Source organism: Electrophorus electricus, chromosome 10 (assembly GCF_013358815.1).
Source record: "Electrophorus electricus isolate fEleEle1 chromosome 10, fEleEle1.pri, whole genome shotgun sequence".
Classification (NCBI taxonomy): Eukaryota; Metazoa; Chordata; class Actinopteri; order Gymnotiformes; family Gymnotidae; genus Electrophorus; species Electrophorus electricus.
The window spans coordinates 16,657,465-16,683,084 of NC_049544.1; the positions used below are offsets into that span (position 1 = coordinate 16,657,465).

At 49.4% G+C, this 25,620-nt stretch overlaps 1 protein-coding gene across 5 annotated transcripts in view; it reads right to left on the minus strand.

Moving 5' to 3' along the window:
* Positions 1-25,620, minus strand: part of pard3aa (par-3 family cell polarity regulator alpha, a) — a 275,373-nt gene that overhangs the window by 152,107 nt on the left and 97,646 nt on the right. For 3 of the 5 annotated variants that reach the window (XM_035531039.1, XM_035531036.1, XM_035531035.1), the window contains exons 4-5: positions 16,923-17,089; positions 14,286-14,423 (exon numbers count right to left, since the gene is read on the minus strand). In XM_035531039.1, coding sequence (XP_035386932.1) covers positions 14,286-14,423; positions 16,923-17,089 — 305 coding nt within the window. Of the gene's footprint in view, positions 1-14,285; positions 14,424-16,313; positions 16,404-16,922; positions 17,090-25,620 lie in introns of all 5 variants that reach the window. The other 2 variants (XM_035531037.1, XM_035531038.1) reach the window with 2 other exon arrangements.

Sequence of the window (25,620 nt, forward strand, 5' to 3'; positions counted from 1 at the left end):
ACTCTGTGAGTGGCTTCATATGGCTAAACTCCTAAAACATCTTCTAAACATATTAGTGTGCCATCCTGTGCTGTTCCAGCTTCTTTCGGTATGCGGATAAGCCACAAAGCACGCTGCCCCAACCGTGAACTCCCACAGACAAAACACGCCTGGCGAGAGCCGCCTGTCCCGCCACCAGCTGCGTAACCCGGGACAGAACCCTTCCCATGCTGCACTGCGGCCAGGGCTTGGGCGGCCTGCGGCGCCCCGCGGGACCGGCGTCAATCACGCGTGTCGGCGGCTACACAGGCCATTCCTTTATTCTGTCTTCTGGAGGACGGCCAGGGCAGACCCGCTTTTATTCCGCCGCGGAGCCGCTGTTCACGCTTGAGATTTACGCCGGCAAAGACGAGGACAACGGCAGGAAGGCGGAGAGTGGAACGGCCTCTCGCTACAGGCGCTTTGGCCCCGGGGAACAAACATGGATAACTCCCCTTCCGGCCCACTGCGGGACCTGGGCTATCCGCTTCAGCGTTAGGCTAACCACACAGCACGGCCAGAGCGCTTCGGGGGATCCGTCCGCGTGGGGGGAGCAGGCGAAGGTTTTGAAGGCTGCTAGAGCTCATATAACACAGGCTACATGCAAGCCCAGCGCCTCACGTGTTCCGAAGTTGAGCAAAGGTACGTGGGTCACAGGGCCCTGTTCGTTTTACTCTAAGAGCCCTAGCCTGTACTTCCGGAGCTACTACACAGGTTTTGGACAATACACATGCATTTAGGTTACGCATTTGCTCGCGCATGTGAAGACTACACACAGACAGGGCTATGGGACCGCACACGCGGAGGGGCTATCGGGATTGCGTGCGGACAGGGTTGCCAGACTGCAACGTCAAAGGACACACATCCGCCCGCCACGTCGCACCGCCACCTGCAGTCAGGGGTTTGTATGGGTTTCCAGTTCCCACGGAAACGTCTCTTTATCCGGTCCTTCCCCTTCACTCCAGCCATTCCCTGCGTGCGAGAGTGAGGCCGCCCATCCCCAGTGCTCCCAGTCCGGTAGCTTGGCTTTACCTCCCACTCATGTGAGCGTAATGACCCCGTGTCTACGCTGAATGGGCCTCGCTCAGTTGGAGAGGGAATGGCGCTCCCCTCCTGCTCCTCACATTCCTAGAGCAGAGCGTGAAAAGGAGCACACAGTAACGGTCCCAGGGAAGGCAGAGCAAGAATATCCCATAAGGCCAGCGGAGGCAGCCACCGAACCGGGCCTCGGCTGAGACGGAGACGCCTGCACAAGCGGATGACAGACAACGAAGACCAAGGTGGAAGGAACATCAAATAAATGTTAAGTGAAAATGAATTATTCAGTTATTTTTTTTGGGAAGTGTACACTGTGAGTCTCTGGAGTCTGTGATCGTCCTCACTGGGAGGCTGTCAGGCAAATAAATGTGGCTTAAGCATTTAGCCTGATAGGTATGGGAGGATGAGGAGCTGTTATCATTCTGTCTGCTTGCGAGTCTGTACTCGCTGTATATTTGCAGGGATTTGTTTTTGGATGCTGTCTGTGTCCGGTGTTGCATATCCTTTCTCTGACCCATGGTTTCGGACTACTTAATTGCTTGCAGGTGTGCATCACTCAACCACAAAAAGAGGGGGAGAGAGAGAGACAGAGAGTGAGAGAGAGACAGATAGACAGAGAAAGAGAGAGAGAGAGAGAGAGAGAGAGTGAGAGAGAGACAGAGAGAGTGAGTGAGACAGCTCAACACAAAAGTGCTTTTGTGAAGGATCTCGTCTGTAACAAACCTGAGGCTGGGTAGAGCTCTTCATGCATGGCTAATTCTACCACTCTGTCTAGAAAGGAGCCTGGACTCTGTTCAGTCCATGTACAAAAGCAATTGAAAAAGTTCTGTACTCCCCCCACAAACACACACGCGCATGTGCACGCACACTCCCATATCTACACGCAGACCCAGTTCCCTACATCACAGCCAGCTGCTAGAATCTGATCTCCCGTAAATAACTGCAACTGGACTTTACAGCCATTGTTTCAGGCTTGGTGGTCTTCTTTTAGAGCCCACGTGCTGCTAGATTTCACTGCAGTAGGAGTCGCAATTCCCCAACGTCATCACAGTCCCCGCTAAGGTGCCCTGGCTCGCTATGATTCGTGGGTAATGAGCTGGCACCCATGCCCAGGTTCAATTATTCTCATTGAGGGAAGGATTTCTCACTCGGCAGAGTGTACTCGCCAATTCCAATCGGGACTTAACAGGAAAAGCAGAGGGGTTGGGAGTGGTCAGGCACCATTACTGACCGACGCTGACCGAGTGTCAGGGATAAAGCGGGAAAACAAAGGCTGAGGTGGGAAAAAAGAAAAAGCACTAACATGTGAATCCCAGGAAATAACATGACAGCACCATGTTAGTCACATTAACAGTTATGGGGGCAAACATTAAACTATAACGTTGTGTGTGAGAGAGAGAGGCAGTGGAAGCGTGAGCCTGTGAGTGTGGTGTCTGGGCTTTCGCTAACTGCTATTTGTAAACCGATATAAATAAGAAAAAGCCAGTGTAGGAAACTGGTTATGACTAAAATCGAGGATTGAAAAACATTTTTCCACCAAACAAAAATGCAGCCGTTGGAGCTGAGCATGATTAAATCTCTGACACATGGGTGTTTGGGAGGGTCTTTGAATTGGCCCTGTGCTGCCGGATGTCCAAACAAACCAGGGTCCAGAGCTTGTCCAGCAGCGCTCCAGAGCCACACCTTGGAGAGCTAAGAATCCAGAAACGGCTCCGATGTCCCCGTGGACCCACCAACCTTTAGACATTCCAGAAGCAACAAGTCATTTTAAGCTCGCCAAAATCCAACACAAACAGAACTTTAGAGAGGCACGGGCCACAGCCTTCAAGCAGATGCTGGTTTGTTGTGCAAGTTCAATTAACCCCTTATTTGCTCAAATGAGGCATTTTATGAAATACAGCAACTGGTCATTTTCAAATTAACTAAGTAGGCTACATTTAAAAAGATCTCATCACGACACTGATAGCAACTTCAAGCTTTTTCTTTAATAAATTGAACAGGATTAACCACAAATGGCACTGTAGGTGAGAGTCACCAGCAAAACTGCACGGCCAGAAAAGTATTAGAAATATTTTAAAAGTAACAGCGTTATATTAGGAGGCATTCCAGCCCATGTCTAGTTTTAATTGTGCTGCCTTTTCATTCTAGTCATATATGACCCTTATATCCAAGCTACAGAACTTTGAAGCCAAGCCCAGTCCAACTTCAACTACAGTGCATCCCACAGCACTATGGTAGCTGGAGAGATGCTCCAACCCAACCAAACACTGAGAATTCGGTGCTGGAACTAAACAAAGAGATGCCTGTTGCAATAAATCAGTAGGATTTCAACACTGGCTTTAAACAATCACTACTCCAATTTATTCCAATAACCCAGAGTCTATTATTCTAGAAAACAAACCTTTCCATCTATATGGGGGTTCACCCGGTCTACTGATTGCTCAACAGAATATAAAGAAGCAACCACATGGCGTTAGTCAATTCCTGCATAGGGAGACTGTTCTCCACCAACCAGCTCACTGCAGGGACCAGAAAAGCAGCAGGGAATATGAAGCTGCACTATCCCTCTCATACCCCACGCAGCAGGGTTGCAGAATGACAGAATACAGCATCGTGGCGATGGCATGGTGCAGAGCATATGCTGTACTCTTAAGTGCCACCATTATTACAAAACACAGGGTCGAAGGTCGTGTCACTAGACCAAATGATGTCAATTTGTCTTCTCAACAGCAAACTACATGTGCATGTACATGGTGGTGTGGGGGGTTGGATGGTGTTTGTGGGTGGTATGTGTGAGACAGAGAGAGAAAGAGAGAGAGAAAGAGAGAGAGACAGAGAGAGAGATTTTCTGCATTCTCCACTGGACTGAACAGAGCAGAAAGTTATTATAGTGCTTTATAAAGGGGGGCAGTGGAAAATTTCAAGCATTCCACAAGTTATTTATTTCTGTCATTTACAAGGACGAATGAGGGGAATAGGAGAGAGTGTGATAGACATGCCTGATCGCAGCTGACAACAAGGCAGCTAGCTATTAAAGAAACCAGTTAAATGCAGCTAGCTATTAAAGAAACCAGTTAAATGCATCTACCTATTAAAGAAACCAGTTAAACGCATCTAGCTATTAAAGAAACCAGTTAAACGCATCCAGTTATTAAAGAAACCAGTTAAACGCATCCAGTTATTAAAGAAACCAGTTAAACGCATCCAGCTATTAAAGAAACCAGTTAAACGCATCCAGCTATTAAAGAAACCAGTTAAACGCATCCAGCTATTAAAGAAACCAGTTAAACGCATCCAGCTATTAAAGAAACCAGTTAAACGCATCCAGCTATTAAAGAAACCAGTTAAACGCATCCAGCTATTAAAGAAACCAGTTAAACGCATCTAGCTATTAAAGAAACCAGTTAAACGTATCTAGTTATTAAAGAAACCAGTTAAACGTATCTAGTTATTAAAGAAACCAGTTAAACGCATCTAGCTATTAAATAAACCAGTTAAATGCATCTAGTTATTCAAGAAACCAGTTAAACGCATCTAGGTATTCAAGAAACCAGTTAAACGCATCTAGGTATTCAAGAAACCAGTTAAACGCATCTAGGTATTCAAGAAACCAGTTAAACGCATCTAGGTATTCAAGAAACCAGTTAAACGCATCTAGCTATTAAAGAAACCAGTTAAACGCATCTAGTTATTAAAGAAACCAGTTAAACGCATCTAGCTATTAAAGAAACCAGTTCAACGCATCTAGTTATTAAAGAAACCAGTTCAACGCATCTATGTATTAAAGAAACCAGTTAAACACATCTATGTATTAAAGAAACAAGTTAAACGCATCTAGGTATTAAACACAGCCAGGTATTAAACACATCTAGGTATTCAAGACAGCCAGTTAATAAAGAAACCAGTTAAAGACATCTAGGTATTCAAGACAGCCAGTTAATAAAGACAGCTAGTTAATAAAGCCTGACAAAGCTCGCCTAGAGCACAGTGTGCTTTATCTAGAAAGGTTTCTCTAGTGGGCTGCCATTTTCACAGTGAATAATCATGTGTGTATACATATACGTGTTTATGCTGGGCATGTGTCTGTGTGCGCGTGCTTTGCAAGGTTTTCAGCAGGCTAAAGGTGAAAGTTGATTTCTCCAATTTGTCCCCCTTTTTCCCCCCAGTCTGAAACCATGAACCCACAGCAGCACCTACTGGTCACGTGTGCTGCACCACGTACAACGCACGTCTGCGTATGTGTACGTGCGCGTCCATATGTTTATAAGAGCTGGGAAGAGAGAGGGAGATAATTCAGGAGACAGACAGACAGAGAGCAAGAGAGAACAAGAGGTATTAAGATAAAAGGAATAGCCCAGTGGAGAGACTTGAGTGATGGGGGGAGAAGCCGAGGACACGCCCCCTCCCTCTACGGGCCAGAGGCGGCGCAGGAGAAGCAGATGGACGGGGAGGCTGGCGAGCCCGGACGGATGGAGGAGCGTCCACGAAGGGACGGGAGCGAAACATGAGACGAAAAGGAGACCGCGCGCAGGGCAGAACGGGAAAACGAGGGGAGAACTCCCGGGCCAAGCGTCGGCCAGAACCTGCCTGGGCTGCACCGTAGCACGCATCTCCACCTCTGGGTCTACCAGGACTCGGGCGGAGGCCGCCAGCCGGACTTGACACTCCACGGGTCTGGGGACTCTGCGGAACTGTCTGCTGTTCTGCGTGCAAGGCTCCTACGCTGTGACCCGAGCTTGATCAATCAGGCATGGGTGGCTTGCAGAGCACTGGAGAGGCAGACTGAAGATTCCTCCGATCGCACGCCAAACCCTCGGGTGGCCTAGAAGGACCTCGAAGCTTTTCTTGCCTTTGATGACGCCTGGGTCCGTGTGTTTGGCGCAAGAGAGACGCTGCTCGTGGGAGGCTACCAAGGACAAAATAGCATTTAATCCCCCCCCCCCCGATGATCTGCATAATTAACAGAAGAAGCATTTTGTGATCAGATGAGGCCAAGGTTGAACTGATGGGTAAATGTGGAAAGCGTTCTGCTTGGAGGAAACAGAACAGTGCATAGCATCACTAAGCCCATGGCCCCAGCTGTGAAACTGGAGGTAGGATGTTGAGGGGCTGGTTTTGCTGCTTCAGTCCCTGAAGAGCCAGCGAACTCCAAGTTACAGTGCGGTTTTCCACAGTTGAATGTTAACGGTCGCTATTTCAAACTCAAATGGGGTTTGGGACAAACTGCACAACCGCCATCAAAATCAGCGTGGCAGTAGATCAGCAACAGGGTGATGCAAAGCAGAGAAATTCTGTGCGTCAGAATGGCCACGTCAGAGCGCTGACCTCAGTCCCAGTGCTGAGGCGTGATCTGGAGCGGACGTGGGCACAGAGGGCCGAGCCAGAAGAGCTCCAAAACCCAGCCCAGGAGCCCACAGGAGCTGCAGAAGGTTGAGGTTCCAGCCATTACTAAAGGAGCTTCCAGCCATTACTAAAGGAAGTTCCAGCCATTAATGGAACTTCCAGTCATTACTAAAGGAGGCTCCAGTACAGCAAAACTCACCAACTCCCGACTGAAATAAATTTGGCAGGAGAACGCCAAATGGCAGGAGAACGCAGGCCACGGAGACACGGTGCAAACGATTCTCCTCAACAAACTGGACGTGCATGTAGCTGGTGGGCGACAGGGGATAGAGGACGCTCATGCTCACCACACCCTCCACAGGTGGTAACTGGTGGATGACAGAGGAGGTTAGCTCGTTGGTATGTGGGAACTGGCATAAAGACTAAACTAAGAGGAAAGCAGGATGAATTAAAAAAAAAAGTCTGACGTGATGTTTGGACCTTTGGCCCAGTCCAGCTGCATTTACTCCGTGCGCACAGCAACAGGGTAAGACCGGGTACATGATTATCTACAACATCCAAATGTGCCCACTTAATCAGGGGCTTAATACCAACAAACCGATTTTTTTCTTTTCCAATTTAGTATGTTCAAACAAACCCCACATTTTTTAACAGTCCACAGGGGCAATCCGTTAAAGTATGGTTGTTCAGGCTCCATAAGGCTCCAGTCAAGTCCAGCCTCAACCCGCTTACAACATCTGCCCTCACCAAATCCACTGGGCCAGAAATCTCTGAATAAACTGCAGGCATAAATTGCCAGGTGCACAAGACCTTGGCCTCCTTCCAGTTTGGAAGGAAAAACAAAAAAAAAAACCAAACAAACAAAAAACAAAAACAAAAACATATTCTTAGGACCCAGTGAAGCAGATCCCAGAAAACTCCACCACAACGGTTTGTGCACCCCAGTAAGGGGTCCAGTTACGCTTACCAACGCCAAGCGCTGAAGCAATCAGCTTGGTCATCGCCAGCTCCCTCTAAAACAGGTGGATCCATCTTGCCAATCTATCCCCCACCTTTTCCTCAAACGCCTCCCAGTTTGTCTGTTGTACTGGTTAATCCTCATAGAAACTCCCAAGCACTTAAATCCACCCCAGCAGGTGTGGTAGGTCACCGAAAGCACCTTCAGTTTCCCCATGCAATGTGCATCATCCTTAGCCTGATTCATCTTAGCAGCTGATTCCAAAGTCTCTTACGATTGACACTGGATTGTTTGTCGTTGACAGTTCACCATGATTATTTATCATCTGCTTAAACTAATAGTTGGTGTCGCATATCATAATGCAACATTAAACCCTCCATTTCAGAGTGCAGACTGCAGCATTACAATGAACAGCGCTGTCTTATACCACGATTAACCTTAAAAGGGGGAATTCAAACCTCCTCAGATTTAAGTGTCCTCACACTAAAACCAGATGCTTTGACGGTTCGCCAAAGGTTTTGATGTTCTAGTTTATTAAAAGCATTTTCCTGATTTCCAAAGATAAAGTCAAACATGAACTTCGAGGAGTCTGGAGACTTCCAAACCATGCTGACTCATACTGAACAAATACCGCTGAGACCGGCATGCCTAAATATAGAAGGACTGGTGAAAAAGAACAATCTGCCACATCACCACGCTTGACCTATTGGACAGGGTTATGCAGAAGACCTTAAGTATGCAGTATGCAGAAGACCTTAAGTATGCAGTATGCAGAGGACCTTAAGTATACAGTATGCAGAAGACCTTAAGTATGCAGTATGTAGAAGACCTTAAGTATACAGTATGCAGAAGACCTTAAGTATGCAGTATGCAGTATGCAGAGGACCTTAAGTATACAGTATGCAGAAGACCTTAAGGTCTTGCAGTATGTAGAAGACCTTAAGTATACAGTATGCAGAAGACCTTAAGTATACAGTATGCAGAAGACCTTAAGTATGCAGTATGCAGAAGACCTTAAGTATGCAGTATGCAGTATGCAGAGGACCTTAAGTATACAGTATGCAGAAGACCTTAAGGTCTTGCAGTATGTAGAAGACCTTAAGTATACAGTATGCAGAAGACCTTAAGTATACAGTATGCAGTATGCAGAGGACCTTAAGTATGCAGTATGCAGAAGACCTTAAGGTCTTGCAGTATGCAGAAGACCTTAAGTATGCAGTATGCAGTATGCAGAAGACCTTAAGTATGCAGTATGCAGAAGACCTTAAGGTCTTGCAGTATGCAGTATGCAGAAGACCTTAAGGTCTTGCAGTATGCAGAAGACCTTAAGTATACAGTATGCAGAAGACCTTAAGTATACAGTATGCAGAAGACCTTAAGTATACAGTATGCAGTATGCAGAGGACCTTAAGTATGCAGTATGCAGAAGACCTTAAGGTCTTGCAGTATGCAGAAGACCTTAAGTATGCAGTATACAGTATGCAGAAGACCTTAAGTATACAGTATGCAGAAGACCTTAAGGTCTTGCAGTATGCAGTATGCAGAAGACCTTAAGTATACAGTATGCAGAAGACCTTAAGGTCTTGCAGTATGCAGAAGACCTTAAGTATACAGTATGCAGAAGACCTTAAGTATACAGTATGCAGAAGACCTTAAGTATACAGTATGCAGAAGACCTTAAGTATGCAGTATGCAGTATGCAGAAGACCTTAAGTATACAGTATGCAGTATGCAGAGGACCTTAAGTATACAGTATGCAGAAGACCTTAAGTATACAGTATGCAGAAGACCTTAAGGTCTTGCAGTATGTAGAAGACCTTAAGTATACAGTATGCAGAAGACCTTAAGTATACAGTATGCAGAAGACCTTAAGTATACAGTATGCAGTATGCAGAGGACCTTAAGTATGCAGTATGCAGAAGACCTTAAGGTCTTGCAGTATGCAGAAGACCTTAAGTATACAGTATGCAGAAGACCTTAAGTATACAGTATGCAGAAGACCTTAAGTATACAGTATGCAGAAGACCTTAAGGTCTTGCAGTATGCAGAAGACCTTAAGTATACAGTATGCAGAAGACCTTAAGTATACAGTATGCAGAAGACCTTAAGGTCTTGCAGTATGCAGTATGCAGAAGACCTTAAGTATACAGTATGCAGTATGCAGAGGACCTTAAGTATACAGTATGCAGAAGACCTTAAGTATACAGTATGCAGAAGACCTTAAGTATACAGTATGCAGAAGACCTTAAGTATACAGTATGCAGAAGACCTTAAGGTCTTGCAGTATGCAGAAGACCTTAAGGTCTTGCAGTATGCAGAAGACCTTAAGTATACAGTATGCAGAAGACCTTAAGTATACAGTATGCAGAGGACCTTAAGTATACAGTATGGAGAAGACCTCAAATATACTAGTATGCAGTAGGCTCACTGGTCTGCAGCTCTTAATTTTAAAATAGCGGAATCTTTTTCACTAGGGACAAAGTTGGACTATATCATGTTTATTGTAAGTTCTACTGTTATAAGAGGTGGGACATTTGACATTTTCCTTGCTGGATGAATGGCAGAGAAAATAAACTATGAGTAACAGCTGCATTCTGAACCACCGCATATAATCTCACCACACTGTTTAGAAAGCCCACGACAGTTCATTCTGGCTGCTGATATGCTGCTGTCATAACAGACAACTTCACCAACAGTTAGGCTGCACTCGTCAACCCAGCTTCAGGAACATTCTGGAAGCCACGTCCCTGTGAAAGCTGCTCAAAACGAATTTTCCGACCACGCCGAACAGCATACGCCGGCTAGCAGCACTCCCAGCCCACACAAAGTCGCCCTTCCTTCACCGAGGTATCGCTACAAAATGTCACCGCAAAATACCGCAGACTTGCGATAAATAAAAGCGAAAAATAAGACAAGTCGCTCACACCTGCATTCACTTCTGCCAGAGAGAGAGAGAGAGAGAGAGAGAGAGCGAGAGAGAGGCTGAGACAAAGATAGAGAGATTGAATTAGAGTGAGAGTTGGAGGGAGAAAGAGAAAGTGAGAAAGTCGTGTTCCTGCATGTTGTCGGCTTTAGAGCGCTCACTCCACTTGGGCTGAGTAGTGAGAGAAAACGTACCTGCTGTTCACACACGCGTGAACATATGCACACATACACGCTCACATAGACGCACCCTGAAGTGCCTACTTAAAAATTCACTGTTCCATCCGACATTAGAATATAAAACTTTGGAAAGAAAACTTTTTTTTTTTTTTTCATTAACATCATCATATTTGGCGTTAAAAACAAAAGATAAAATACAGTGATATGTTTAACAGCATAAAACGAAAGGGTTTCAACTGATTCTTTTTTTGTTTTGGTATTTTGTGTTTTTTGTTGTTTTTTTCTTAAATCCTGTTTTCCGGTTGTAGTTTCAATGACAGCATGTGCTTTTTGAAGGATGCCTTCATGAAGTTTTAGAAGGTGTACAGTTAATGTGTCATTCCAACACCGAGATGCTTAGAGTGACAGCAGCAACTAATGCTGCCACTGACATCTCTTAAATATATAAACATACAAATAAATGCAGGCTGGTCCTTCACCCATAGAGGACAAAGCATCTCTGTGCAGGGCTTGTCTTCTTGAAGAGTCCAGGTGTGAAATACAAGCGTAAAGGCAGTCTGCTCTCCGTTTCTCCCTCTTCTTCCTTTCGTCTGCCCCTCTCGGGAGCCGAGGCACCTCGCGCGCACTGAAAACCAGCCAATCACGGAGTCTGCCCACGAGGGAGAGAGCCGTGCATTGGCCCTTCACGGTGACTGACAGCTTTGCCATTTCAGAGACTTGGCTACCAACCCAGTACGAGTAAACTTCACATAATGGATTCTCTGGGCGACTGCTGCGTAGCAACCAGGTCGATGTCTTTAGAGGCAGCCTGTTTAAAGAATGACTCCTACAGAGGTATGGCTCCTGATTCTCTGAATAACGCTTTTTAACCACGCTATTTCAACTCAAGGTGAACCGCCTATTGGAGCACTTCACTGAAGGCCGGGAGTGAGGCATTTAATATTGACTACAAGCCCACGCGCTAACACGGAAAAAGCACTTCCATGCATGCAATAAATACCCCATAAAACCATTCAACGCCCTTACACCCCTAAACAAAGAGGAGAAGAATGCCAACCATCCTCTGTATAACATTTGCTAAAGTGTACTGTTTATGCAGATTGACTCTTACTGTGATGGGCTGTTATGCAAACATGTTAATTAGATGACTTCAAAACTACTAAAAGCCATGAACGAAGCCATATACTGAACACCCGGAGCCCTGTGAGCTATAGGCTGCCTTGACCATTCACAGAACACAACAGGCGACAGTTTGTAGGCGATTTGCTCGGCCCCCGCCTGTGTGGTCGCCTGGAGGCGCACCGCTCAAGGACACTGTGGAGTGGATGGACCGGCTTTCGTCTGCCCACGTGAAGACAAACTCAGAGCCGCAGACTGCCCAAATAAAGAGGGAATGCAAAGCACTGCATTACATTCTGCTGACCGGCAGCAGGAACGCAGCGACGTCCTGTACTTCAAAGACAGAGACCTTCAAACACCCCTTAACCCCTCATTCACACAACCCTTCGCTCTCAGATACCTACACCCGCACTCAAATGCTTGCACATATGCACGCATGCATGTTTCAGCCGGGGCAGGTGTAACCTACCCAGATGCTTCGATGAGCCAGCTCCCTACACACTCGACCTGTGGCCATTACACACTCATTACACAGCAAGTCTCGAGTCTCACGCTCTCTCTCTCACACACACACACACACACACACACACACACACACACACACACACACACCCCAACCACTTCATGCCCACATTCCTCACAACACTGCATCAATGTCCAACAAATCTATATGCCTTGCAAATGAAGTATTAACTGCGCCCAAATCCAGACTCTCTCATTTATGTGCATTTATGTGTCTCTGACGAAATCTAAGCTTGGCTTTTTCTCTGCTCACTGTATCCACGGCCATTTGAGTGAAAATTTAATTAAACGAGGAGAAAGAATGAGGTCACCGTGTGTGACTGCCCTGTGCACAGAGGATGGCTGTGGTGCGGTGTTGGGTCTGGGGGATGGGGAGTGTGTGTGTGTGTGTGTGTGTGTGTGTGTGCTTTTCTTAGCTCAGTGGCCATGACCGTGTACGCGTGCCTGTGTGCGCGCGTGTCTGTGTGTAGGGGATTGCTGGCTATAAATCGCACTGCAAAAAAGTGACAACTTCGAGAATGAAATAATAAAATACACTAGCTAAATGTCTCATGACAAACAAAGAAAAGAGCGAACTGCTTTCATTTCACTTCAAAGGTCGTGTGTTTTACGCCGTGTGCGCGCGCGCGCATAATCTCGGTATTATCTTATGTACCTGTGACAGTGTGAGGTTTTAATTAACCCACGAAGACGTACACGTTTTCATCCGTTGTTCAGACGTCATTTTAACACCCACCAAACTCTTTCAGAGAGAGTGAGAGTGCGCATGTCACACCGACCCCAGACAACTCCCTCCACCCTACAGTGGGCCTCGCAGAAACGTTGACCAAAAAAAAGTTTCCTTCTCCTCAACAGCTAGAAGCAAACTAGTGATTACTCCTGCTTCCACTCTCCGCGGCAACGCCACCATATATGAAGTGGCTCCTAAACGCAGTGAGAAGCTAACGCCTTGGGCTTAATGAGGCGGCTTATTCAAAACCAATAAAACAGGCCACAGCAATATGCCAGTGGGATTAAGTGGCAATTAAAGGCTTGCGAGAAATCAGCGGAGACACATTCTCACCGAGGTGGCTGGCATGAGCCGCTGAGTCTGAGAGCAAAACGTAAAAACAGAGCAGCGCATTCGCTGGGAGATGGGATTAAAGACACGATCGCTCATAAACGTAATGAAAAGCCAACAGGGACTAGCGGAGTACAGAGGCCGACCTCGGTTTGCATTTTAAAAGGGCTGTGGATCTGAGAGAGGAAAATGGAGAAACAGAGAGAGAGAGACTCGGAGGGGGCATTTAGGAGTTGGTTCGGTGTCTAGCTGGGCTGAAACAGAGAATGGCTGGAATGAATTACTCTGTCAGGTCGAGCCTGGGCCCTGACTGACGGCTCCTCCAGACCGACCCGGCAGCCACCATCCACAGGCACCACGTCTACGGAAGACAACTCCCCTAATGATGATACACGAGGCAGGGAGACCGCATGCAGCCGCAGGGGGCGGGGGTATGGAGGCGTCCCTCTCGTGGCACGGGACACCCATGCGCAGCCCAGCGGCTGACGCGCAAGTGTGTGGGGGGTCCGAGGGGGTTCAGGAGAGGAGGTGGCGGCCGGGGGGTGGGGGTGGGGGGCACGAGGCTAAAATGGATCCTGGCAGCTCGAGAAAATCGATTGGGAAAATTAATAAGTGAATTCCCTCCAGCACGCTCGGTACCTCCGACAACTCAATCTCCTTTTTCACACCTCTCCTTTCTCATTCGGAATGCCGTCCACACGTCTCCCGACAGCTCTGCTACAGCACACACAGGCTCAGGGAACGCGCGTGTGTCAAGAGCGAAAAAGACGAATATTAGAGGAATCGAATGGGTAAAAAAAACTAGCGAAGTGCGGTGCTCGTCGTCAAGGTCAGAAGAACTGTCCGCTATACTTTAGGAGTCATTTTCTCTTCTTTTTTTCCCTCTTTCACTGCCTTGGTGAGCAGGCCATCTAATTTCTGCTATCTCCTTGACTCACGAATGTTCTCCTTAACTGGAGTGGAACCAGAACTTACAGAACAAACATTTGTGTTACCACAAATGCTGCAGACGTTTAAAGGCACAAAACTGGAACCCTGTCTGAGGAGCTGGGCAACGCTAGATGCATTGTGGGGACTAGGGACCATCGTGCGCTAGAGAGGTGTTATTGGCTGAGCCTGCGGTACCTGTTCTTGGCGCTCGAACCAGCGGTCCACCATGGGGTGGTTGGCACTGAGGGAGGAGCTGCCACTCTCTCTCTGGAACTGACTGGCCCACGCCGCAGTATCACGGGGCAGACTGTGGTGTGAGGGTAGCCCCTTACCCTGGAGGAACAGATATACACACACACACACGCACGCACACGCATGCACGCACACACGCACCCACCCACGCACCCACACACACGCACGCATGCACGCACACACACGCATGCACGCACACACACACGCACGCACACCCAAGCACACACGCACGCACCCACCCACACACACGCACGCATGCACGCACACGCATGCACGCACACACACGCATGCACGCACACACACGCATGCACGCACACACACGCATGCACGCACACACACACGCACACCCAAGCACACACGCACGCACGCACGCACACACGCACGCACGCACACACACATGCACGCACACACACACACACACACACCCACGCACGAATGCAATGCTGTCCACAGTCAATCCCGCTACGAGGTTGTCGTTCATTTCCACATACTACCTCTTCGTGTTCAGTTGGTGTTCACCATTCTCGCTTTGCATTCATTAGTCCAAACGAGCTATAGATCTGAGGGGAAAAAACGGTGTGTGTCCCTGTACACAACTACATTCCATTACGCACAGTTCACGTGAAAACTCATTAAACTCTGCAGAAACACTGAGCCTACGCTTGACATGAATGGAGATATGGGAAATAATATATATGGGGGTTCAGAAGTGCTTTCCTGACTGCATCCTGCTGCGGTGACAGACAGTTGCCATACTGAGCTGTTATTAGAGCCATTATGATTGGCGGGTTAAGGGAACTTATTTTGGAGGGAGCTCCCAGATGACACGTCGCTTGTGGAGAGGCCGGCGACTCGCGCTCGCTTCTCTGCTCACTAATTAGACACTCCATTACAAGACATCCAATCACATGGTGGAAGAAGCCAGGCGGTGGCACCACGGTCACACGCCCTCGGAGCAGCGAGGGTCGGCCTGGCCCGCCGCCTGCTGCCTTCCCGGAGTGGGTGAGCGTAAAAGCAGGCCGGTTTCCCGCCCGGGGGGCCGCGGCCGGAGGCGAAACTTCAGACGGCTCAAGTTCCGGGAGCGGCCGATCTGTCCGTGCATCGGGTTCTGTAGGAAGCGAGTCCTGCTGGCTAGAGCGCTCCCAACGGCGGGCGGGGAGCAGAATTATGGGGTCGGTGACGAGCAGCAGACAGGAACGAGAAGGCATGGGTCAAGGGTCGCTGATCATTAACCCGGCATGGGGCGGGGGGGAAATGGCTTGTTAATTCGACATAGATATGACTGAAAAATAAAGACTCAGACAGAAAAATAAAGACTCAGACAGAGGGTAAAAGATGCACCTTAATAAAGCATCGGAGGACAAGTTTATAAGGCCAGTTTAATGTACCGGGACTCCCCACAGACGTGTGGAATGGACACGTCCGTGGCCAAAGGTTTCCAGGGCCTCACGGTGGTCTCTCCGAGACTCTGAGGCTACCGGCCAAGAGGAGACTTTGAAACAGAAACCCTAAGATCCTTAAACCAGAGCACGCCTGGATTGTCATACGGGAAAATCGATAGAGGCGCATGTCCACAGAGCCACCGAGACGCAGCAAACCACACAGACGCAGGAGAAGGGAGGAACGTTGAGAGTGTTATTCCATGAAACCGTCAGACTACAGACCTTCACACAGGCTGGTACCTTCAACCGCAAACACACCTTCAAAGCACCTCGAGGGCCTTTCTGTCCCAAACGCAACAAACGAGACGGATCACTGACTGCAAAATATATATATATATATATATATATATATATATATATATATATATATATATATATATAAAAATCAGCTTTAGTTTTTCCAGATCTGCTCAAAACAAGCGGCGAGTAGCTGGATTATGGAGGCTGCAACAAGCGGAATCCTTTTAGGCAGGATCATGCGTAAACAGCATGCTGCATGCTAATCCAGGAGCAGGCGGCCACGACGCACCGGGAGCACGGCATCCTTCCCTGCGCCCTCCCCGGTGCTGCTTGGTTTGGAACATCGCCACTTCCAAGGGACCGGAACGTTTTTTCGTGCCTGAGAGAGGAGGGCCAGCGCAAGAGAATAATTGGCCTCCTTTTCACCGATCACTATTGGGGAGCGGTGGTTGCCCGGGTGACGAAGAGCAAGAGTGAGAGCGAGAGAGAGAGAGAGAGAGAGTGTGTGTGTGTGTGTGTGTGTGTGTGTGCACGTGTGAGAGTGAGAGAGAGAAAATGCATCTCTCTGATTGATTACAAGCCAAAGGCAATGACCTCGGAAATGGAGCTCACAACAAAGGAAGATGTTAGCACTACAAAGGAGAGCGCGCTGTTCTCTGGAGCACAAAGATGCGCATTAGTCGGCCGATAGAGGAGAGGGCAGCGAGAGGGTCCGGCACGGCCCGGAGCAAGCAGGGATTCGACAAGGCCCGCGGAACAAACGGATCCCCAAAATGGAACTCTATCGGATGCCTTTCCCATGACAAACATTATTGACAGCGTTAAATATTCTATTAGTAGAGAGGCAAGCCAACGTAGTCGTTTGCTGGCGTGTCTTGGGGTTGTGCGGGGATCTCACCTTCCTCTCCAGACTGTTGGTTCCACTGGTGCCGTTGGGTTTGAGGAAGCCCGCGGTGGTGGACCAGCGGGTGGGGTTCTTCCGAGACGGCTCGTCCACCTGGAGAGGACCTTCCGTCAGAGCCGCAAGAGCTGGGTCGCTGCTACGTCTCACGTGAAGGGGCATGTCTGAGAGACAGAGAGGATTAATATAATTTTGAACCCTCTTCTAGTGCCTGGGCTGTCCTATTCCCATGTCATCCTTGCCTGTGACCACAAACAGCGCTCGTCAGAGACGCAGAGTGCATCCACGACCCCCACCGAGTTCAGCGCTGGGGACGTTTAACCAGGCTCACCTTGGTTTGACATACAGGGACGTGCAGACAATAACTGCTGAGCTTTATGAGCTATCTTGTACCTTTAAACTGGAAAAGGCTTGAAGTACAGGTAAGGAAGGGCAGGCTTAGCCACGCACACGCAGACACACACACACAGACACACACACTCTCTTTTACAGAGGAAGCCACTTAGTAATGTCTGACAACCATTAGGCACGGAGTGAAGCTTCTTTTAATTACCTGATACTAAAATTACTAAAATATATTTAACAGGTCATAAACCTGTCACATGCAGGGTGAGCTCTCCCCAGCACAAGCAGAAAGCAGCTGAAAAGGCCCGTCAGAGCAGACCATGGCCGCCGCCCCCCCCCCGGAGAGGGTCCTCTTAAACCAGCTCGTCCCATCGCCGTTCCGCTCAGGTTACGCCTCCGTCGAGCCAGGTCCCTCTGAGGAATCCCAACTCCAGAACCCAGTCAAGCATGCTGGGCGAATCCGAGTCATTTTCCCAAAAGGCCGAGCCCAGTCAGATTAACCCAGGAAATTACAACCAGTGTCCACTGACCCCAGCCAATGTCATGCAGAACCGGTAACGTCTGATGTGTAATAACGGGGCCTGCGTGTGCAGCAGCACAGGACGGAGCTGGTAGCCAATGCGGTTCTGGAGGGGTGTGGTGTACTGAGAGGGGGCTGAAACCGGACCACGTCGCTTGTGGAGCGGAAGCTTCTCCTTGGTTTTCCTTCTACCTCCACCCTTCGCTTAAACGTCAGCGGGTGGGCCGCAGTAAATTAGGTCTGGGTGAGGAGCCCGGCAGAGACCCGGAGACCCGGAGCCTCAGGCGCTCCCCAGCGCCGGATCAGACCGCAACCAAACGCAGGAGGAGACGCTGATCACGGCGGGCCTCGAGTGAGCGAATCCGGAACCCACAGCGCGGCGGCGCAAGGAGAACAGGTGGCCGTCCGGCGGGAGCGCGAACTCGTCCTCCTGCTGCTTTTTGTCGAGAGTTTTGTCTTTAACGGAGATCAAAGGGCTCTAAAGTGGACCAAACCGTGAGACTGACTACAGCATGCGGTGCTGGCTGGATGCTCTCGCAAGCTGTGGCCAAAAAAATAAATAAAATAAATAGTTTTGGCTGCTTCTGCTTTAAAAATTTCAGTGAAATCCTGGCTATTCGTTCTCATGCCAGAAGATCAATCCCCCACCCCGAAAAAAAAAAAAAAAAAAAGGTTTAAAAAAAAAAAAGACCCAAAGTAATGCAAATGAAATTCTTCTGCTGCCTCCTGAAGCAGACCAGGCAAGCGCGAAGGGCTTACCCACAAACACGCTGGAGTTGCAACACCAGAAACCAGAGGAGCAGAGAAGCCCAGCGATCTGCACACAATCTGAAACACGAACATGATGGATATTCCCGGAAAGTCTGTTAAAACAGACGTTTGTGGTCTTTGGCAAGACGAAGACTCCGTTACCGTAGATAGTTAGCACGACGGGAAGAGGACGTGAGGACCCGACACCTCCACCCCACCCCCCTTTCTAAAAGGGGTTCGTTATACGTGATCGGATTAACTTTGCCTCGGTCCCAAATTGGCTTCTCCTGCATTTAATAACCCAGACGACTACTTAAAGCTTTTCACCCATCGATCTCAGGTGTGTTGGGGGGGGGGGGGGGGCTTCCAGGGTCTCTAATAAGATGGAAGGGCAATTTCATCCGCAGCGTGGGAGCTAACCGGCACGCCACGTCCACCAGAGAGTGGGCTCGACTCTCAGGGGAGCGCCGCCCACAAAGCTCATATTTACCTCGCTAATCTACTGCCACAGCCTGCAATGTAGGGGTGCGGGTGCCTCCATGCGTGTTTGTGTGTGTTGAAGAAAATGGTGAATTAAACTGTAATTAAGACAGAATGCACACAGATGTCTAGGAAGGATACACTGAAAAGGCCTCTACTGAAAAGCTTCAAAAGAGATCAGATGCAAAATTCCAGATAAGTTTGATTCACGCCTACCAGGGGCTCCTTTCGGAAGGCGCTTCAGACGGCGGGAGGACACCTACAGCTTCAGCTCCCGCACTTCCTTTCGGGACCCCCCGCCGTGTTTACGCCGCGTGTTTGTTTACAACCTAATTACGAGCAACACCAAGCTGAAACGCCAACCCCTGTGACAATGAGACCTTTGTTACCAAAAACACGGACAAAATAAGTCACTCGACTCAAAAGCATGCACGCACGAGCTGGTTACTCTGAGAAAGCTTTGAACTGATTGAGTCGTTTCAGTTCAGCGGATTTCTGAAACTCCTTGTAAAGTAGGTGCTTTGAAGCGGAATGCTTCCCAGATGAAGGTGGCAAATGAAGATTTATAAGCAAAATAATGAAAGAAACTAATATAAGCCATATGCCTCTCAGTCAGCAGGACAAATGACACCAGACAAGCGGGGTAAAGGTCCCGCAGGTGGGGCCGGACGAAGGCGTAAGATTTAACCCGCGTGCACTTCTCATCTCGGCTCCGCGGAGGAACCCGCGATGTCGTTACAGGGGAAGCGTTCCGCACCGCTGAGCGGACACCAGCCGCACGCGGGCCTGGTTTGCCTTCGTCGGCACGAATCACTCCCGTGAATTCCCTTCCGCTTTCAGGCTCTTCGACTGGCCAAATGTCCACTTTGTCCTTGCAGCTGGTTGCGTGCCAGGGGAAAGTGTACCCTGACCGGCTGCCAGCGAGCGCCGCTCGGCGGAATACCGATCAGGTTCGGACACGGACAAACGTGATGAGGAGTGCTGAGGAGGGAACGCTAATTCCATTTCGCTCCATCACTCGCTTTTCTCTCTCTCTCCCTCTAGCGGTGTCTCCTTCCTTTATGCAAATTGGATAAGTGACTAAATCGGGCTGAATTTAATGGACTCCATACGATATCAAGAACACGACCTTGGTATTCGGAGGGGGGAAAAAAATATATGATGTGCTTTTTGGACATGTCAAAACCCTGAAAATGCAGAAGGCTGGGAGACCCAACAGAAGCTGCCTGAATGAATAAAATATTCAAATAATTTCTTTGGTACGACTTAACATTTTTTTTTTTTTTAAGCGCCAATCACTGTGCCCGTACTGATGTCCCTGGAGCTTATGAGAGGGGACCTCTTCAAACCAAAGCCTAACCTGCATTTGCATTCTCCCCAAGGGAAGAAAAGATCTTGACTCAAGACGGGAGTCCAAGGGACTTAAAAGCACTCAGAGGCTGCCCCTTATGCAGGGGAGGAGAGCAGAAAAGCCCAAATGAATCACTGACCATCGGCAGGAAGAGGGAGTGAACTTAGAGAGTGAATCAGTGCTTGTGGAGAGCACTTTAATGATGGCGGCGCTGAGATTCCTCTCCCTGTGTGAACAGAGGCATGTGACCCGGCACAGGGCACAGGGGCGGGGCTTGAAGTGGGGGGGGGGGGGGGCGTGGCTTAGACAGCACGACAGGGCGCAAGGTTTTGCTGCAGCACCGGTAGACAAAGGCACCACGGGGGCACAAGGATGGGACAGAGAGAGAGAGAGAGAAAGAAATACTACAAATAGGCATGAAAAAGAAAGAGAGAAGCGGAGTGAAGGAGAAAGAGGGAGAGAGAGAAGGAAGTAAGCGAGAGAGCGCGCGAGAAACAGGCGTAAGAGGAGGACGAACTCAGTGGGAAAACATGAGCGCAAAAAGAGTGAGAGACAGGAGGGGGAAGGAGAGGGTGAGACAACATGTGAGAAAAAGAAAGAGGATGAGGAAGCGTCGCCGGATCCCGCCGGATCCCGCCGGATCCCGCTTCAAGCGGGCGTCGGCGAAGGCCGCAGTGCTTCTCCTCTCGGCCTGGGAAGGCGTCGCCCTCGTCTCCCTGTCCAGACGCAACGCCGAAAAGGCCTACGTTCTAGAAACGCCGGCTCCGGGCGCTTTACGGGGCTACCTGGGGACAGAAAACGGAGCGGCGCTGTGGGAACCCATCAGCGCCGTTCACCGGAAGGCGGGGATGGCGCGGGGAACAGGCGCGCGTCGACGGAAGGGCGGAGTTCGCCCCCACACGCGGTGGCCTCCGTACCCCGGCGTCCGGGCCGGGGCAGCTGAGTGAAACAGCTGCCTCACTCCCTGGAGCAGGACGCGACCTGCTAACCACACGCCCCGGCATGGAACCAGTGCCCGCTGCTCTGCTCCCGTTCCAGCGCACTGCGTCACTGAAAAAAAACAGTGCGAAGGTCACGGAAAAGTCCCTAGGGGAAGTGGGGTTTTTTGTTTTGTTTTTTAAGTGGGGCACGATGCCTCTCAAGATAAGACAGGGATGAACCTAATGAAAGAATAACTGGTTGAAGGATGCGACGCGGGGTGAAATTTAGCTTTGCCGATAGGGCGATGGTTTTGTTTAATACCGCAACAAATCACCAGCTAGCTCGTTCTTTTTTCACCTGCCATCTCGCTCTTTCTTGCCTGTGGCTAAGCAGTAGCTTTGTTCACAGACTTGCTACGCTGAGACTTCGAGCCGATCCCAAAAGCAGCCATAAACACAACATCCATGTAACCGCACATGACGGCTGAGTCCTGCTCGCCCATTCGACTCCCCACATCACATTCCTTGTCGTGACTAACATCTCAAACTTTCCCCAGTCACTGACGTACGAGGCACATTCACTTTGTGAGCCCTTGTTAAGGTCGTGTGACGTCTCCTCCCCTGAAGGCAGCACCGCGGCGTACGGAGGTCTCCCTGCGGTCGGCCCGGCAGGGGTCCCTTCTTTGAGCTTCTGCTCTCCGTTACCTGTTCACCTGCCTGATGCTGTTGACTGACGTTCTGCAAGGCAACACCTGCACAGCTGTTGGAACACCCAAATATCCCGATCGGCTACTGCGCGTCACAGTATTGGAGGACCGGGAAGAGGTCTGTGGAAGGGATGACACGCCCATTCCGCCAAAGGAGGTCATCCAGTGAGGTAAAGTGGAAGCATGTTTATTTCAAACAGGCTTTTGGTCCCACTAACCGGACATTGCAGCATGGGGTGGGAGAATACCCCAGTCTTCATATCTGATCAAACCGAAAAGCAAAAGACTCCGCTTGAGAGAGAGCGCGGCGTGGGGGGTACAAAGAAGTGTCTGTAGCAGGAGCAGGGCCTCGGCGGACTCCGAATCGGCCCCTGCGCGACGAGACATCCGCCTCTGCGGGGCCGGGATGCAAGCCGCGGGCCAGCCAGGCGGAGTCCGAGGGGCTGGACTGGGCTGAAGCTCACGCCGGGGGCCGGCGAGAAGCCAGAGCGGTCCGAACGGGTCTGGGAAAGCAAGCTGTCCTACTGTGACACCATCCGGACGTCAGAGGCCTACTGTGATGCCATCAGGATATAGAAGCCCCTGCTGTGATGTCATCACATTCCAGAAATCCCAGGGTGATGTCATCGGGAGCCAATTTCTGCTGCTCTAATTTGGGCTCATCAATGTGACAACGGTTGTCACGACACAATTAATCCCCTACTGACTCCACTGTGATTCAGAGTGCTTGCGTCAACACGGAACAATGGGGAAATGGCATTGGAAGAGAAGTGTGGAGAACCAACATGCATACACGCACCAATTTATTAAACAGCTTTTCTTTATTGCACATACTAACTCGAGCGTTATTTTTGGGGGAAAACTAAGGCAAACTTTACCTCACGGAGGAATGTTCAGCATATGGCGAAGACGGACAAACTACCCGAACAGCAATCAAATAAAACACCAAGCCAATCCCAGTGGGCCTGCAGAGAATCAATGATCTATGCAGTATTTTAATCAATGGAGCTAAAATACCTGCTGGAAGTAGCCTATTAAGGAGGGAATCGGGTTTCAAAGACGTTCGGGGGGTGTTGAAGGAACCGGAGTGGCAGGACTCGTTCATGCCATGGACGCTGTCAGATACGTTAGTGTGTGGGCACTGGATGGGACCAGCGCCGTACGGGAGACCTGGCAGATGGAGCCAACCTACTAAAATAATAACAAAAAATGGGGAAATGTTCTCTCAAGATCAAAGGCACGATCCTGAAGCCAAAAAAGCACTCGCCTTAATTACCTGTAACCCGTGTTTTTTTCCCCGAAACTAAAAGGTACGCGCCATTGCTAATCATCTAGATAGTCTAGACATGACCATCTGTGTAATAAAATGGATGGCTCAGCAATGCCACAAAAAAAGAAGGAACACCAAACAAACAAACAAAAAAAAAAAAGCCCATAACTCAAGAGAAGACAGGTGAACGCGCAGGCAACTCTAGCAGGCTTCACCATGTTTCAACCAGTCATGTCCTTTCCACTCCCTCAACCTCACCCAAGTACAAAAATAATAACCCTTCTGAGTCTTTCTACAGCCAAGTTTATGAAAAATGCAATGCTCCAATTAAGAGAATGTAATTCAAAGGGTTACCTTTTCACCAAGTCTGCTACTGGTGCCAGAGGCCAGTGCTGGGGACTTTAGGCATAAACTGTGTGTGTGTGTGTGTGTGTGTGTGTGTGTGTGTGTGTGTGTGTGTGTGTGTTTCTATGGGTACACACTCCTCAGATTTGAAGTCCCTTTGCCCCACAGTAGCAGAGCTCGGAGGAGGAAGCGTGTCGTTGTCGGGAGAGACCCATCCTGCAGATCAAAGCTGAAAAGCATCACTCCTGACATGCCACTCCCAGCAGCCACAACCTCATAGCAAGCCACCAATCATCCCAGATCCTGCTAAATCACAGCTGCTCTCTCCTTCTTACCAACACGTGATGAGGCAGCATTAAAGCCCCAAACCCAGCTACGCCACCCCCGCGACAAACATGGACGCCTACCTACAGCGCTATGCAAGTAATTGGCATTTAATTAACACTTGGAAATGACAAATTTCCATCTGTATCTGAGAAGGCTCTAAAGCCATCAAGTCATTTTAATGGGATTTTTTTCAGACAATAGATTCATTCCCCGTGAACTAAAGGGTGAGTGAAAATAGCCTTTGAGAAGAATACCATAACTCCCTGATTTCCGGGCTGGCCGCGGCACAGGCAGGTGGGGAATGAAACGTAAAGCGATTGCATCGAGTCATTTCGGAAGATAATGAGAGGTCTGAAAAGGCTGAACCCAATCAGATCCACTCCGGCCCCGCGACACAGCGGAGGAGCGACGCGAGAGAGAAGTCTCCCAGAATGCAAAGTTTCTGCGTCCTAACGCAATCGTGTGGCACGCAGCCTGCAGCCTGGGTGCCTCTTCGCGACGGTGTCGGGGCCCCCCTCCCCCGCCGCCAGGAGCATGGGTGCCTTTGTAATCGGCAGTTTGAATTAGGGAGCCCGGAATGCTGATGTCGCGTGCGACATCGCTAACGACGCTGGGTTGGGGTGGTGGTGGTGTCGGTGGCAGGTGGAGCGCGACTGGCCTGCGGCACTTCCTCGGCTGGCTCCCTGTGGGTTTCGCGAGCGCACTTCTCCAAATACTCCGCTCCGCACGTTCCGAAGCGAGCGCGTCGCCTTCGGCTTGTGGCGGAGCACGGAGGGAGGGGCAGAGCGGGGAGGTGGATTAGAAGCCTGCAGGTGATCTGCAGGATGATGTACGACCTGTGATCACACTAAATCAATGCACTGTGACAGAGGCATTAAAATGTGTGGAGACGGAGGAGGAAAAGCTCTGATGCAGTTCCAACATGCCAAAAAGTTCACCCAGAGTGAGTGAGCGGCTTTAACCCTTTACTGCTCACACAGGCAGCTCAACTCCTCTCTCACACACACACGCTTACGTCCATTCCCTAAACACAATCTTTCAGCAATATTCTCCCACCAGTGCTGGGGGGTGTTCTACCCACTTGCGCGCATCACACTTCATTACTGAATTGGGTCTTTATCCATTTAATGGTGTCAACGGCTACAACAATTAGCCATAATAAGCATTAGATTAAACTCTGGCACTTTTATGGTTTTATGACTAATAGCTTGAATTAGGCAAGCCTGCAGCCTACACAAGCCATGAAGTCAGTCTCTCTCTCTCTCTCTCTCTCTCTCTCTCTCTCTCTCGCTCACATGCACTCTCCCTTTCCCTGTCTGACCCCATATGTTTGTTTGTACCATGTTCGCGTTTCTATTAGAAGAGGCCTGGAGAAGCCAGAACTAATAAACTCTGACCCTGAAAGGCCTCGGGAGAGCTGAGTTAGAGTGGGCTTCTGGGGCCAGGCTGTGGTGTTTAAGGGTGGTATTTAAAGGCAGAAGGAGTGTTTACCGCCATTTCCATGAGCCCTCGCTCCCTCTTTAGCTACAGCGAGGGAAACAACAGCTCCTCAGAGAGCAACTTTCAGAGGCCTCAGTCCTGCCAGCTCCCGCTTTAACTTCGCGACGCCGAAGAAAATGTTTTGGACCGGAAAAAGAACGAGGGAAAGGTGCAGGAGGAGAGAGCAAGATCAATGAGACA